The sequence below is a fragment of the Pongo abelii genome, chromosome 8 (genome assembly GCF_028885655.2).
Source record: "Pongo abelii isolate AG06213 chromosome 8, NHGRI_mPonAbe1-v2.0_pri, whole genome shotgun sequence".
NCBI lineage: Eukaryota > Metazoa > Chordata > Mammalia > Primates > Hominidae > Pongo > Pongo abelii.
The window spans coordinates 110,251,743-110,267,413 of NC_071993.2; the positions used below are offsets into that span (position 1 = coordinate 110,251,743).

The 15,671-nt window shown below is 47.0% G+C and overlaps 1 protein-coding gene across 1 annotated transcript; it reads left to right on the forward strand.

The window, feature by feature from the left end:
- Nucleotides 1-2,242: 2,242 nt before the first annotated feature.
- Nucleotides 2,243-15,412, forward strand: INA (internexin neuronal intermediate filament protein alpha). Its single transcript, XM_024254144.3, has 3 exons — nt 2,243-3,400; nt 12,096-12,220; nt 13,420-15,412. Exons 1-3 carry the CDS (start codon nt 2,336-2,338, stop codon nt 13,727-13,729), a joined length of 1,500 nt encoding a protein of 499 aa, XP_024109912.1. The 5' UTR covers nt 2,243-2,335; the 3' UTR covers nt 13,730-15,412.
- The last annotated feature ends 259 nt before the right edge of the window (nt 15,413-15,671 follow it).

The window sequence follows — 15,671 nt, forward strand, 5'->3', positions numbered from 1 at the left end:
AAGAGCGCAACTCTGTCTCTCTTCTTTTTTTTTTTTTTTTTTTTGAGATGGAGTCTTGCTCTGTCACCCACGCTGGAGTGCAGTGGCATGATCTCGACTCACTAAAACCTCCACCTCCCGGGTTCAAGCAATTCTCCCGCCTCAGCCTCCTGAGGAGCTGGGATTACAAGCCCATGCCACCACGCCCAGCTCATTTTTATATTTTTAATAGAGACAGGGTTTCACCATGTTGGTCAGGCTGGTCTCGAACTCCTGACCTCAAGTGATCCGCCCATCTTGGCCTCCCAAAGTGCTGGGATTACAGGTGTGAGCCACTGCGCCCAGCTGACTCCGTCTCGGAAAAAAAAAAAAAAAAAAAGAGTCTCACTGCACTAAGCAGAATTATGTAGTGAAGAGAGAATGTATGCTTGTCTTTGCTTGCTGGTGACCTTGTGCCGCACACGCACCTCGGTGCCTTATGTATAAGATGGAGGTGAGGGCCATCTTGAAGCATGGTTCAGAGGAGGTAAACCTATGCAAAAGTGCCAGCACAAGTACTGGCAGACAATCATTATTCAGCAGTGTTAGCAATCTTTTATTGTTCACCTTACCAGGTCTTTCTGAGCCCAGAGACCTCAGAATTGAGTTCCTCCAGCTCAAGGCTTTGGTCTGTGATGAGGAACCAGAGGGGCAGGCTGTGGCAGGGCCTGACCATCTTCCATGACATCAAGCACAAAGCCAAGAGATATGCTCCAAAGTCCCATAAGATCCCTTTTCACCCTTCCTTTGGTGGCCTGTCCCAAGCATATTGCCCTTTACCCATGAAGTAAAACTTATCCTAGAACTATGTCCTTGAAGATTCCAATATCAATAAAAGGCCCTCAGTCTGGAATTCTGGGATATAACTAAAAAGGCCTTCCTACTCCCTCTCCAAAGCCATATCCACATCCTGAATGATATTGGAAGCTTGAAAGTGGGTACATATTACAGACTCCACACTGACCCCTCCCAGCCTTCATCTTTTCAGATTCCATTCTTTGATTCTCACCCCCTGCCCCACCAACCCTACCATGTGGCAGAAGAGGCCGGCTGAGTCACCAGCACTCTCCCCGACTCCTGGAGTTTAATCTTTTTGCAGGGATCTCTTTTCTCCAAAAAGAGATCTCCACAGGGAGTGGCTCTCTGAAGCCAGTTGAGGACCTGCCCTGCTGGATTTACACAGACTGAAATCTCAAATGCCCACAGGGTCAGAGAGGTAAAGTAAATGAATTAAGAAGGGGGGCGTAATTCAGTGGAGAATGGCAGGGACTGTGGTGAACAGGAGAGCACACTTCTTATACAAATGGCAAGGGCAACTCACCTCTGCCACTGTGGGCATCCCAGCTCTTCCCATTTTCAGAAGAAGCCAGAAATCCAATTTCTTTACAGGTGAAATCTCCTGGTTTAAAAATGCTCCTTTCGAAATATTTTAAAATATAATGCTCTAAACACAAAAGTCTGCAGCCCCCTTTCCAGCAGCTTGTGGTCCTGGCCTGTGCCATGCTTTAGTGACCTATCGATGAGCCCCAGCAATTCCCAGGGCCTCCTGCTTCTCCAAGTCTGGCCTCTTTTCCCCTCTCTACCGCCGCTTCTCCCCACTCTCCGCAGCTCGGGGTCACTTTCTTTACCGATCTCCCCTCTCTTCTGGGAGAGGCATTTTCCAAACATCTTTCCGCCCGGAGCCTCCCCAGGAGCTGCAGAGGGGCAGCTGGAGAGACGCTCTCTGACGTAGCATCTCCCACCTTTCTCCTTGGGGACCCTGAGGAAGGGGACAAGGCCTCGCCTGCGGGTCCTCACTGTAACTGGAAAAACACGGCCTCGCCCTCGGGAAGGCTTTCTGTGCGCCTCACCTCAGGATGAGGGTGGGTGTAGGGGACACCTCCCAGAAACCCCTAACCTCCCAGTGGGTTAAAGAAGAAAGAGGGGACAGGGTCAAGGGATGAGACAGAGCTGTGTGGTTTCCGGATGGGAAACAGTCGTTTAGGCACCCCTCCGCTCGAGTCACTTCCGAAGCAGTCGATTCTTGGGGAGAGGCGCTGCGGAAAGGGGCGACTCCGATGCAGATGGCCCTGTCCCCGCGCCCCAGGTCGTCGCGCGCGCAGCTGCGGTAGTCACTGCGCCTCCCCGCCCCCGCTCCTGGATGCCCCCCTTCCCTCTCCGGGCCAGACTCGGAGCAGGAGCTCCGCCCCCAACGCGCCGCCCCAGCCCCGGCGCCTTAAAAGCCGGGCGCACCGCCCCGCCGCGCCCTGCCTGCCGCACCTCTCCTTTCTTCTGTAGCTCCCGCCGAAGCCGCACGTCCGGCCCCGATCCCGGCACCATGAGCTTCGGCTCGGAGCACTACCTGTGCTCCTCCTCCTCCTACCGCAAGGTGTTTGGGGATGGCTCTCGCCTGTCCGCCCGCCTCTCCGGGGCTGGCGGCGCGGGCGGCTTCCGCTCGCAGTCGCTGTCCCGCAGCAATGTGGCCTCCTCGGCCGCTTGCTCCTCGGCCTCGTCGCTCGGCCTCGGCCTGGCCTATCGCCGGCCGCCGGCGTCCGACGGGCTGGACCTGAGCCAGGCGGCGGCGCGCACCAACGAGTACAAGATCATCCGCACCAACGAGAAGGAGCAGCTGCAGGGCCTCAACGACCGCTTCGCTGTGTTCATCGAGAAGGTGCATCAGCTGGAGACGCAGAACCGCGCGTTGGAGGCCGAGCTGGCCGCGCTACGACAGCGCCACGCGGAGCCGTCGCGCGTCGGCGAGCTCTTCCAGCGCGAGCTGCGCGACCTGCGCGCGCAGCTGGAGGAGGCCAGCTCGGCTCGCTCGCAGGCCCTGCTGGAGCGCGACGGGCTGGCCGAGGAGGTGCAGCGGCTGCGGGCGCGCTGCGAGGAGGAGAGCCGCGGACGCGAAGGCGCCGAGCGCGCCCTGAAGGCGCAGCAGCGCGACGTGGACGGCGCCACGCTGGCCCGCCTGGACCTGGAGAAGAAGGTGGAGTCGCTGCTGGACGAGCTGGCCTTCGTACGCCAGGTGCACGACGAGGAGGTAGCCGAGCTGCTGGCCACGCTGCAGGCGTCGTCGCAGGCCGCGGCCGAGGTGGACGTGGCTGTGGCTAAACCAGACCTGACCTCGGCTCTGAGGGAGATCCGCGCCCAGTATGAGTCCCTGGCCGCTAAGAACCTGCAGTCCGCGGAAGAATGGTACAAGTCCAAGTTTGCCAACCTGAACGAGCAGGCGGCGCGCAGCACCGAGGCCATCCGGGCCAGCCGCGAGGAGATCCACGAGTACCGGCGCCAGCTGCAGGCGCGCACCATCGAGATCGAGGGCCTGCGCGGGGCCAACGAGTCCTTGGAGAGGCAGATCCTGGAGCTGGAGGAGCGGCACAGTGCCGAGGTAGCTGGCTACCAGGTAAGGGCCGGGGCTGGGCGTGAGGAGGGGTGCCCTGCCCTCTTCTGCGCGTACCCGCGTCCTCTGGTAAAACTGGGCCCCAGGACTTAAGGGGAGGGCAAAAGAGAGGAGAGAAGAGCCCCGGCTGGAGGCGCTGGTTAACAAAAAGCCCTGGAGTCTTTAATGTTAATTTTAGGGAACGCCCCTCATTTATGTGCCTGCCCCAGCCCTTCAAACAAAGAAGCCCTTAAATTTCTTTGAGGTTCGAAAACCTAACTCTGCCTGTCTGTCAGCAAGCGGGCCTACACACACCGGCGACCCGAACAGTGCCCCACCCAAAGTAGGACTGAGCCCAACGGGGCAGGTTACGTGGGCGGTGCTGTCTCGGCTATCTGGCTTGTTTGGTTGACTTTGAAAGGCTTTCTGTGCGCCCTAGAAGATATTTATGGAGTGTGGTCTGCTTCAGGGCTGAAGGAAGAATGCGATCCTGAACTGGGAAGAGTCCTATCCCATTTTCTTGACTTTCGCGCTCCAAAAAGTGGATATTGGGAGCCAACAAGCTGAGCGATGCTTGAGCTAGTAGTAACCACCCTGCTCTACCCTCCTGCCCCAACACACACACACACACACACACACACACAAACACACGATTCCCTTGTCCACCAGCTGACATTTCCTCCTAAAGAAAGCGTTCGCAGGTTGGCAAAACGTGAAGGGTCGGGGCGCTGTCCACGGTGCTGATCTCGAGTTCTCCCCATCTCAGAAATGATGTCTCTCTTGTCTCGTGTCCCAGTAATGAATCTCTAGGCAATTAACTGCTTTGATTTTTTTTTCCTGCAACACCAACACATCAGTCTTGGCTACCTGCAATCAAAGGTCACCTCATAGACAACATCAGTTTTGGCTTCCATGGATGGCTTAGCACTAAACAAAAAACACTTAATTTGCTCAGCAGCTGTGAGGTCCCACTTGAAAATTCCTGTTTTGTTAATATTTTTTTCATCGTAAGTGCATGTGATAAGTCACAGAGGTGGTTTTTCTTTGTTCTAGTGTATGCATTTTTTCCATCTTTCCCTGTCCTCTAAGCTCCTGTGATGGTATTGATTGCCTATTTCTTCCCAACAAAAGCCACTGCGTCTTCAGTTTTACTATATAATAAATTCTGGGATTATGACCGCAAAGGGCACAGAGGTAGGAGACAGGGTAAATGGAAGGTGTAGAAAAGAATTGAAATAGTGTGGTTTGGTTTCAAGGTACAATAAAAGCTCCTTTGAACAGAATGACAATAATTCAGAAACTTGCAATAATTATAGCTAGGATTGAAGTTTACATTTGGTGACATTAATAGGGCTTGGAACATCGGTAAAATAGAACCAAGAAAGGAATGAAATCTCAAAAGTAACATTTTAATCAGAAGCTAAAGAATTCTTATTGATGTGCAGGTATTTGCTGTTTGTTACAATAACTTCCTTTGATAAAGGAAAAAAGCCTTCTTGGACTGTTTAGGTTAGTTTGGTATTGCATTATCATTCAAATAAGTACTTCCATTTCTGCCTCAAAATCCATAACTTGAACTTTTCATTATGTACCCCAACCCCTGGATGGCCTGAATTAATCACATTTGGCTAATTGAGACTTCATTTTTTTCTTCTAGAAGCCTCCAAGTACGAGCTAGGTGGTCTTCTGGAGGGCTAGCCCAGTATTTCTACAAAAAAAGGATAACTTACTCAGAGCTGCCAGCTGAATTGGGCTTTTCCATGTTCTCTGTTTGCTTGTTATAGCCCATACATTCTAAGAGGTACTGACAGTTTTGCCTGGCTTGTTTGCTGTAAAAGGCTTTCATCATTAGACAATGGTATGGTCATCCAGACATGGTCTGCAGGAAACAAACAACAACAACAGAGAAACTGCAGCATCTGCAGCTCTGTGGTGCTGCCCCCATCAGCTTGAGCCTTTAGAGCCACAGAGGACCTGCTGATGGGAGTGGAAGAGGAGGTCAGACAACAGAGAGCTGGTTCCCTACTCCTTGGGACCTAAGGCTAAGGTGGAGCTCAAGACTTACCTGCAGATCCTAATGGCCTGATGCCACAAGGGTGTCTCTGACTGTTCTAACAATCTTAGCAGTGCTGAACAAGGTGAAAAGCCTCCCTTTCTACAGTGAGATTTAGCCATTGTTTTCTTGCCCTCTCATCTCATCCCCACCTTTCACTGCAGTAATGGGAGGCTGTTCTCCTTCTTCTGCTACAGAGATTGGTGGTAGGGCCGTTTTTCTTTTCAAACTTGGCACCCTCTATGAAACACAGGAAGGCCCCATTAAAGTCACATGTTCTCTGCCCCAGATAGCTGATAGCCTATTTGAGGAGAGAAAGCTTCTTACACATTTGAAAGGGTAAAGAATGATTCAGGGTGACACAGTAAGTATACAATAGTGTATGAGAGAGTCTGAATCAGGCAAGAGAAGAGATTAGGAAGAGCTAAGGCTATTGTCTTCAAAAGCCAAATGCAACTCCCCTCTGCATAAAAAGCTGATGGGGTTTCCATTTCTGACATAGGGCAATGCTGGTGCCTACATAGCCACTTCAGCACCGTTAGAGTCCCGGTTCTGTTAAAGATGTCCAAAGACATTCTTGGAGGGTACTCAGGGTCTCAGACCTCTACTGTGGTCAGTCTTGGAAAGTTGAAGCTTTCCTTGAAAGACCTTGCTGAATGATCAAGATCACCGCAGGTTAATGCTCTCCAGGGAGACAAGCCAAGTCTTCTCTTTTCTCTCCATTATGAGATTGGAGTACAGCCTAATTAAATAGCAGGAAGGGGCTGGCCCCTTGGAGATTGGAGGTGACAGTGGCTGCATATAAATCCATAGCTTGATAGATCCATTTCTAAAATTAGTTACATTTGATCTTTTTTAAGCTCTTCCACCTGGTTTTTATTTCATTTTGTTTGCCCCTCCCTATCTTACTGTATTACTGTCACCTGGGCTACCATGATAGCATCTTTATAGAAAAAAATCTAAACTAGTGGATCCTAAACCCAGTGACACTCTAAGGTCAATTGGGGGCTTAAAAAAATTATCAGGCCCACTCCCAAAGATATGGATTCAGCAGTTCACAGGTAGGGCCCGGGAATATGCATTTTTCAATAAAAGTGCCGCATCCTGTTGGTCCTCAGACTGACTTTGGAGTACACTGATCTAAACCACTTCTTCCAGTAAACTAGTTTATGGAGATACATATAATGCAGGATTTTTGAGTGTGGTGGAGGAAAGAAAAAGATGGGGACAAAGGAAAGGTAGGAGGGAGAAGAAAGCACGCATGGTGAACCACAAATAAAAATCCTCCATCCCCACTCAAGTTGATTATGCAGAGCAGTAATTCTAAATAGCCTCTTTCAATCAGACTGTGGGGCACTCACTATTGCCTCCCTGACCCAGGGCCCCCCAAACGTGCTGAAATCCACAGCTCTGTCGTTCTTCTTCACCACTGCAGATGTTAGTGTGGCCAGTCATTTCTCTTACTCCACCCGGCATCCTTCCAGCCACGGGCTGCGATGCTCAGACGAGCTAAGACGATGCTCAGCGTTTGTCTTAGCTCCTCCAGGAGAGACCCCAGCTGGAGCTGGGCGTGCCGCTCTCCCGTTTCCTCAGGCTAAGCCGGCAGCAGCTGCGTGGTTGGGGGAGGGGACAGACTGCAGCGCTCTGCTCAGATTCTGAGCTGGAGGCCATCTTTGGCAGGGCTTCTGAAGGGCAATGCAAGACACAGCCTGATGTGGGGAGGAGAGCGCAAACAAAGAGACCAGACATTGAAGAGCAATCAATGGTCAGAACACAGCACACTTCCTTCTGAAAGGAGCAAAGTTGTGCTTTTCTCTACAGTGATCTGTAAAATAGATATATGAAATCTGCAACATAGAAGTTCAAGGAAATCTCATCTGTCTAGAACTCAGCTCCCCAACCACCTCTTATTCAGAAAACACAGCTGTGAAACAAAAATAATGTTTTAAGCAAGAACCTCATTAACCTTCTGATGAGACATATCATCTATCTCTAAGCCACACATTAGGAACTTGGCACCTCTACTGCCCCCAGCCTATTCATTCTTAACACGATTTCAAAATGCTTTTTTATTTGGTTTCAAGACTGCAGCAAGATGGAGAATGGGGAACACTGGAGTCAAGCATTGTTAAGAATGAGCAGCAGCAGATCCGTTCATCTTTTAGAACAAAGAAAATCAATGAGCATCAACACTAATTCAAACACCGCACTTTGGGGCCATTTAGGGTAGAATTAAACAGCCTGATATACCTCGGATGACCTAAAAGATGTCACTGAATTATTTTTAAAATTGATTATTATCATGACCCTTAATTGCTGTGGAAGGTGGCATTATGTTTAGTGTCCTGATTGTGAGTGGTATAAGCCACTTTAGAAAGGCTTTTTATTCAAAATTGTTATTAAAAAACAATCTGGTGCTTTAAGGTATATGCCTCCAACTATCCAATATTAAAGTGTTGTTATACGTTACTTTTCTTAGTTATCTAAGGAGTTGGTAATAGTGAGGGCTTGTGATTAATTTGTCTATATCATCAAAAGGATAGAGGGCCACGTGGTATGATATTACCAAGAATAAAAATCACTGACATTTATTGAGTTCTTCCTGTGTGCCATGCTGTTCTAATGCCTACTAATTTAACAGATAATGGACCCATCATATATTAATGTATATGTGAGATATATTAAATTGAAATCCTAATTTGAGGATCTCAGAACACCTTAGAAAAAGAGTAAACATTATAACTTTCCATATGCAGAAGTAGAAGATTGGAAGGAACTAAAATGTAGAAAACTGGCTGAGGTCCAATGGATGTTAGTGGCAAAGCAAAAACTGCAACCCAAGTTCCTGATGAAATCCTCCTCTTATCTTCATATAGCATTCCTCCTCCTTCTTTGCATAATCATATTTTCTTCTTTCTCCTTTTTCCCTCACCCTAGACTCTTTTCCCTCTTACCACAGTAATATTGATTCTCTTGTCCCTAATATGTCAGTAGCAGAATTGATTATAACCTCAAATAGGAACTATCAGGTAAAATTTCTTGGTAAAAATCTCTTTAAGGCCTCATGATCTCTTAACACACTTTGAAATATATGCATCACGGTCCAGTATAATACGTATTTTTCCTACTGACTGTCATTCCTTGTTCTGTACCCATCAGTCAATTGAGACTCTTCTTTGCAGTATTCCTGTCAATATTTATAGAACAGGTAGGTGGTATGAATTTTAATTCTGCAAATTCTCTTGATTTGGAAGTTTGTACCCCCTAATGTATCAGCCCTACCTTTCACCATTGCTTTATCATTCTCACACAAGGGGAGTTTCAAGGGCCTGTCAACACTTACTTTCTTGAGGTTTCTGATATGTTTATCTGCCTCACTGTTGCTTTTTTTTTTTTTTGAGATGGAGTTTTGCTCTTGTTGCCCAGGCTGGAGTGCAATGGCACGATCTCAGCTCACTGCAACCTCCGCCTCCCAGGTTCAAGTGATTCTCCTACCTCAGCCTCCAGAGTAGCTGGGATTGCAGGCACACGCCACCACACCCAGCTAATTTTTGTATTTTTAGTAGAGACCATAGTTTCACCATGTTGGCCAGCATAGTCTCAATCTCTTGATTGACCTGAACTCCTGACCTCAGGTGATCCGCCCGCCTCAGCCTCCCAAAGTGCTGGGATTACAGGCATGAGCCACCGTGCCTGGCCCTGCATGACTGTTTCTTAAAAATAACCCCCAATCATTGTGTCTTTTTTTTTTTAAGACAGGGTCTTGCTCTGTCGCCTAGGCTGGAGCACAGTGGCACCATCATAGCTCACTGCAACCTCCGCCTACCGGGCTCAAGCAATTCTCCCAGCTCAGCCTCAAGTGATTCGCCTGCCTCAGCTACCCAAAGTGCTGGGATGCCCTAGAGACGTTTTCTTGTTATTGCAACTGGGAGAGGGAAGTATGTGCTTCTGGCATCTAGCCAGGGATGCTACTAAATATCCTGCATTTCACAATAACAAATAATTAGCCCAAAACATCAACATTGCCAAAGTTGTAAAACTCTGTTATAGAGGAAAGCAACAGAAAATAAACTAGTATAAACTAATAAATTGCCGGGGCCAGACACTGTGGCTCATGCCTGTAATCCCAGCACTTTGGGAGGCTGAGGCGGGCAGATCACAAGGTTAGGAGTTCAAGACCAGCCTGGCCAACATGGTGAAACCCCGTCTCTACTAAAAATACAAAAATTAGCCAGGCGTCGTGGTGCACACCTGTAATCCCAGCTACTCAGGAGGCTGAGGAAGGAGAATTGCTTGAACCCAGGAGGTGGAGGTTGCAGTGAGCTGAGATTGCGCCACTGCACTCCAGCCTGGGTAACAGAGCAAGACTCCATCTCGGAAAAAAAAAAAAAAGAAGATAATTTCATATAATGGTAACTGCTGAGAGCAGGGTGGCTGCATTCAACCGAGTGCTTTTTTTCTAATTTGCACAAGGTTCCTGCATGGGCCAGCAGCTGCTCTGGCTTAAGGTAAAATAAAGTGCTGGGTTGGTTGAGGGTGGATACTTAAATTGGATGCAAATGAAGACCTGTCTGAGGAGAGGACATTATATTTTATTTTATTTTATTTTATTTTATTTTTTGAGATGGAGTTTCATTCTTGTTGTCCAGGCTGGAGTGCAATGGCACGATCTTGGCTCACTGCAACCTCCGCCTCCCAGATTGAAACAATTCTCCTGCCTCAGCCTCCCCAGTAGCTGGGATTATAGGCATGCACCACCACGCCCGGCTAATTTTTGTATTTTTAGTAGAGATGGGGTTTCTCCATGTTGGTCTGGCTGGTCTCAAACTCCCAACCCCAGGTGATCCTCCCGCCTCAGCCTCCCAAAGTGGTGGGATTACAGGCATGAGCCATCGTGCCTGGCAGGAGAAGACATTTGAACTGAATCTTTTTTTTTTTTTTCTTTTTTTTTGAGACGGAGTTTTGCTCTTGCTGCCCAAGCTGGAGTGCGGTGGCACGATCTCAGCTCACTGCAACCTCTGCCTCTCAGATTCAAGCGATTCTCCTGCCTCAGCCCCCCAAGTAGCTGGGATTACAGGCGCTTGCCACTGCACACAGCTAAGTTTTGTACTTTTAGTAGAGATTGAGTTTCTCCATGTTGGTCTGGCTGGTCTCGAACTCCCGACTCCAGGTGATCCTCCCACCTCAGCCTCCCAAAGTGCTGGGATTACAGGCATGAGCCATCATGCCTGGCAGGAGAGGACATTTAAACTGAATCTTTTTTTTTTTTTTTTTGAGATGGAGTTTCGCTCTTGTTGCCCAGCTGGAATGCGGTGACGCGATCTCGTCTCACTGCAACCTCCCCCTCCTGGGTTCAAGCGATTCTCCTGCCTCAGCCTCCCAAGTATCTGGGATTATAGGTGCATACCACTGCACCCAGCTAATTTTTGTATTTTTAGTAGAGGTGGAGTTTTGCCATGTTAGCCAGGCTGGTCTTGAACTCCTGATCTGAGGTGATCTGCCTGCCTCAGCCTCCCAAAGTGCTAGAATTACAGGTGTGAGCCACCGCACCTGGGTGAACCGAATCTTCTATGACAAGGAGTCGGCCATGTAAAGACCAGCATTTTAGATAGAGGAAATAACAAGCCTAAAGGGCCTGGGACAGCAATGAACTTGGTATAGTTAAGGAGTAAAAGAAAAGACCAGGCTGGGCATGGTGGCTCATACATGTAATCTAAGCACTTTAGGAGGTAAAGGCAGGAGTGTCTCTTGAGGCCAGGAGTTCGAGACCAGCCTGGACAACATAATGAGACCTCATCTATACAAAACAAACATTTTTTTTAATTAGCCAGGCATGGTAGTGTACACCTGTTAGTCCCAACTGCTTGGGAGGCTGAGACAGGAAGATTGCTTGAGCCCAGGAATTTTTAGGCTGCAGTGAGCTGTGATCACACCACTGTACTCCAGCCTAGGCAACAGAGCAAGACCTTGTCTCAAAAAAAAAAAAAAAAAAAAAATTCCTTCTGGCTGCTCAAGGACTATAAATATATAAATATAAAGCGATTTCTCTTCCATGCTTTGGTGTTTTAAAAATTCTGTGGAGTATTTCTGCTTTCTCCTTACCTATAATGTAAAATGCTCTCAGTAAAGTGACTGATTAGCAGGCTTCTAGGAAATCATCAAAATGAATGGAGGCAGAGACGTCTTGCTGGAAAGCTCTCTGTGCTTTCCACATTCGGAATTTTCTGAATCTAAGCTGCTAACCTGAGGCTTTGGGTTTTGGAAAGCACATGCTACAACAGAGTTATTTAGCAGCAACACAACAAGCAAGGGAGGGATGGTAAGTGTAAAAAAAAAAAAATCATCTCCATGTTCAGTTGAGAACTATATGCCGTGTGGCTATCCTGAAAAGGGCAGGTGTTCACTTGCCCTCTGGGTAAAAGTTCCCAGTCCTCACCATGAGTCCAAATCTCCTGGGGACCTTTATGAAAAAAATGCAAATGCTTGGACCCCACCCCAGAACCAGTGAATCTGGATCTGGGCTCAGGGACAGGCCTGGATATAAGCAAGTTATAAGTTCATTAGGTGATTTTAACGTGTAGTCAGGGCTGGGAATCCTTGCCTTCTGGAAATCTTGAGGAATTTCAGCTGGTTTGGCCTAACTATTTTGGATATGTTACTTTTCAGGATAGCATTGGGCAGCTGGAGAATGATCTGAGGAACACCAAGAGTGAGATGGCACGCCACCTTCGGGAATACCAGGACTTGCTCAATGTCAAAATGGCTCTTGACATTGAGATAGCAGCTTACAGGTACTGCAAAGGACCTGCTTACCCGAGTAAATCCAGTCACCTAGGGGCAATGCTGCCCAAATAAGTGGGTCTAGTCTCTCTAGCTTCTGACTGGTGAGGGAGGGAAGAAGGGCATCACTGGCCCCTTTCAGGTGAGCTGACTGCTGTGTCCCTCTACTTAGATATAATCCAGCTCCATCTTACTAGTCCCAGAGTATTCTGTGTACCTCTGAAAGGATTTAAGGGGATAATGTGAGTACACAGAGGTTAAAATAAAAACCCATGAGACTTGTAACTTTAAAAATAGGGTTTGGGGCCAGGTGCAGTAGCTCACTCCTATAATCCCAGCACTTTGGGAGGCCAAGGTGGGTGGATCACTTGAGATCAGGAGTTCAAGACCAGCCTGGCCAACATGGTGAAACCCCGTCTCTACTAAAAATACAAAAATTGGCCAGGCATGGTGGCACACACCTGTAGTCCCAGCTACTCTGGAGGCTGTGGCAAGAGAATCGCTTGAACCTGGGAGGCGGAGGTTGCAGTGAGCTGCGATCATGCCACTGCACTCCAGCTTGGGAGACAGTGAGACTCTGTCTCAAAAAAAAAAAAGGGGGATGATTAAAAACTATTAAGAGTTATGAGAAACATGATTTGGGGCCACTCTTTTATAGGACTGTTTTGGTCACGCTGATAAAAATTTGTTATCTGAAACAGTGTCATTCACTGGTTTTTGTTATTGCTGGTTCTATTCCCTTTGTACCCGTATACACTGAAAAAGTACAAATCTCAAATCCAGGTTGAATAAGGCAGTTTCTACCACCTTTGTGGACATCTCACCTTCTTATCCCTATTGCAGCTAAGGTGTTAATTAGGAAAATTACTTCTCCCTAGTGCTAATTGCCAAAAATGGGTGTGATGTGGCCAAGTGGAGTTGTAGGTTTTCCTTCTGGAATATGTTTGTGAACAGGATAGGTTTTCCTTTGACAATGATTTAAACATAGCTGGTGCTGAAGGGGGGTGTGTGTGTGCATGCGTATGCACATGCGTGAGCACAAAGCTCACAACCCTTTGAGCTTTGAAATTAAATATTTATTGGTTTCAATCTCATGAATAAACTCCAAAGTCCTTTGGAATCTCTCTCAAATGAATCAGGACTGGAGGGTTGAGTTCTGGGGGGAAAAAGTTATTGACTTCCTAAGAGTTTTTTTCTGTTGAATTTACAGGAAACTGCTGGAAGGCGAGGAGACACGTTTTAGCACCAGTGGGTTAAGCATTTCGGGGCTGAATCCACTTCCCAATCCAAGTTATCTGCTCCCACCTAGAATCCTCAGTTCTACAACCTCCAAAGTCTCATCCACTGGGCTATCACTTAAGAAAGAGGAGGAGGAGGAGGAGGCATCTAAGGTAGCCTCTAAGAAAACCTCCCAGATAGGGGAAAGTTTTGAAGAAATATTAGAGGAGACAGTAATATCTACTAAGAAAACCGAGAAATCAAATATAGAAGAAACCACCATTTCAAGCCAAAAAATATAATTCCATTGCTTCGAAAAAGTTAATGCTTAAGAGGGAATGATATGTATTTGACTTGTTAAACAGCCTATTCCTGAACCATAACACCTGCCACCACTATAAAATGTCTTCAAGGCTTCAGTCTCGTATTTAGTATTGAATACTTACATTCTCTAATAAGAAAACCACCCCTTAGATTGAAGTAAACTGCAGTCCTGGAGCAATCACAGATGAGTTATCTAAGAATACAGCTTTCTGACCTTCAGCTCACGCTTCACAGTGATCGATGATTCAGGTGCAGAGGAAGTACAAACTAAGGTGCTAAATCTGTGATCATCGTCATTTGCTGTGAACTGAAATTAAAACTATTCACACTACCCAGCCATTACCCAGCTAAATAATCTTACTCTAGATACCTAAAGCATAAGATCACTGCCAGAGATAAACTAATGGTCCACACCCAATTCTACTCTGATAGAATTATTTGACAAATAATAGGTGTTTGTTTAATGGACACTTTTCACCTCCCTCAATTCCATATATCCTTTTCTTCCATGTAGGAAAAAAATAGTCTAGTGTAGTATTCTTCCCTTTTAAACACATTTTGGTTCTTCTCAAAAGAACTTACTCCCATTCGCTCTCTGCTTAGTGGGTAAAATTAGATGCATGTTGACCATGTCTATGATTCGTGTAATTACTTATCCCTGCCCATTTCATATTCTTTCAATTCTGTAGGTTAAAAAAATGGCAGTGATGAATTTTAAGGGTTTCCCCCAACATATAAAATAATGAAAAGAATCCCTAGACTTTAGGCTTTCAGCTTACACAAATCTATTTAATTAGGAGAAAAAACTATTAAGGATGTAGCTTTTCACCTTTACTTTAGAAGCACAGTAAATATCCCAAACTGTGATGAAGCTGACCTTAGATTTAGTAGTATAAGCTAGAAGAAGTGAGTGTTTCTATGAGTGGAAAAAGCCAAGGTGTCATTTATGTGTCAGTTCATTTGTGGTGATATAGAATTAGCTTTTTCATCCCCTTACCCTTAGAATCCACGTATTCCCCTTCCCACTAGTCTAGGTCCTAAAGAGGCCTTGCTTTCACTCTCCTATGCCTTTTACGAGTGCTAAGCGTAGGATATTTTGTCACCAGAACACAATGCTACCGCCCCAAAGTGAAAGAAACCACTTCTGGTCAATCAACACTACCAGCGTATATATAAGAAAGAAATCTTTCTCTTTTCTAAAAGACTTCCCCAACACTTACCCCATGGCTGCACAGTTGGTGGGGTCCTGCCGGAGAGGAAGAGACACTCAGACCAGAGAAGGGGTGTGCATGCGCCTACTCGCTTGCTAGAAGTAGATTCTGGACAGTCAGCTCTTCATCTGCCCAACTGTGTAGCATCTGCGTTGCCCAGTCTTTCATGTGTGCCGAGGCTGATGCAGGATTTGTTCTCTGTCCAGCAGTCACTTCTGCCAGAGCTGAAGAGTTGCCCCGTCTCTGTTCCATGTCTCCTTTAAAAGCTCTGGTGATAAGGACATGATGCTTTTACTGAACTTTCTTATCCTAGCACATGCTTCAGTAGTTCAAGGAACTTGAAAAATACTTTTCTCTTCCTTACCTTTACCCCATCCCTGTCTTTACTCCTCACACTTACTGTAAGACATTAGTAACATAAGAAATTAAAAGTCACACGAATCCCACCAACATAATTCGTGTTCTGTGGTTCCTGCCCTTTCACTGAGAGAAGCACTGTTTGGGTTCAGAGTCCGTCTGGCTCTGACTGATTTGTATCTTCTCTTTTTAGTGAGCCACCCTTAATTGCCATGAACTTATTTATAGAAGAAAGATATTGGCCAAGCGTGGTGGCTCATGGCTGGAATCCCAACACTGGGAGGCCAAGGTGTGGGGGTGGGGCAGATGGTCTGAGCCCAGGAGTTCGAGACCAGCCTGGGCAACATAGGGA

Coding starts and splice junctions, on each gene's coding strand:
- INA (XM_024254144.3), top strand. CDS start 2,336: ATGAGCTTCGGCTCGGAGCACTACCTGTGCTCCTCCTCCTCCTACCGC. Junction 3,401..12,095: donor CCGAGGTAGCTGGCTACCAG/GTAAGGGCCGGG, acceptor GTTACTTTTCAG/GATAGCATTGGGCAGCTGGA. Junction 12,221..13,419: donor ATTGAGATAGCAGCTTACAG/GTACTGCAAAGG, acceptor TTGAATTTACAG/GAAACTGCTGGAAGGCGAGG.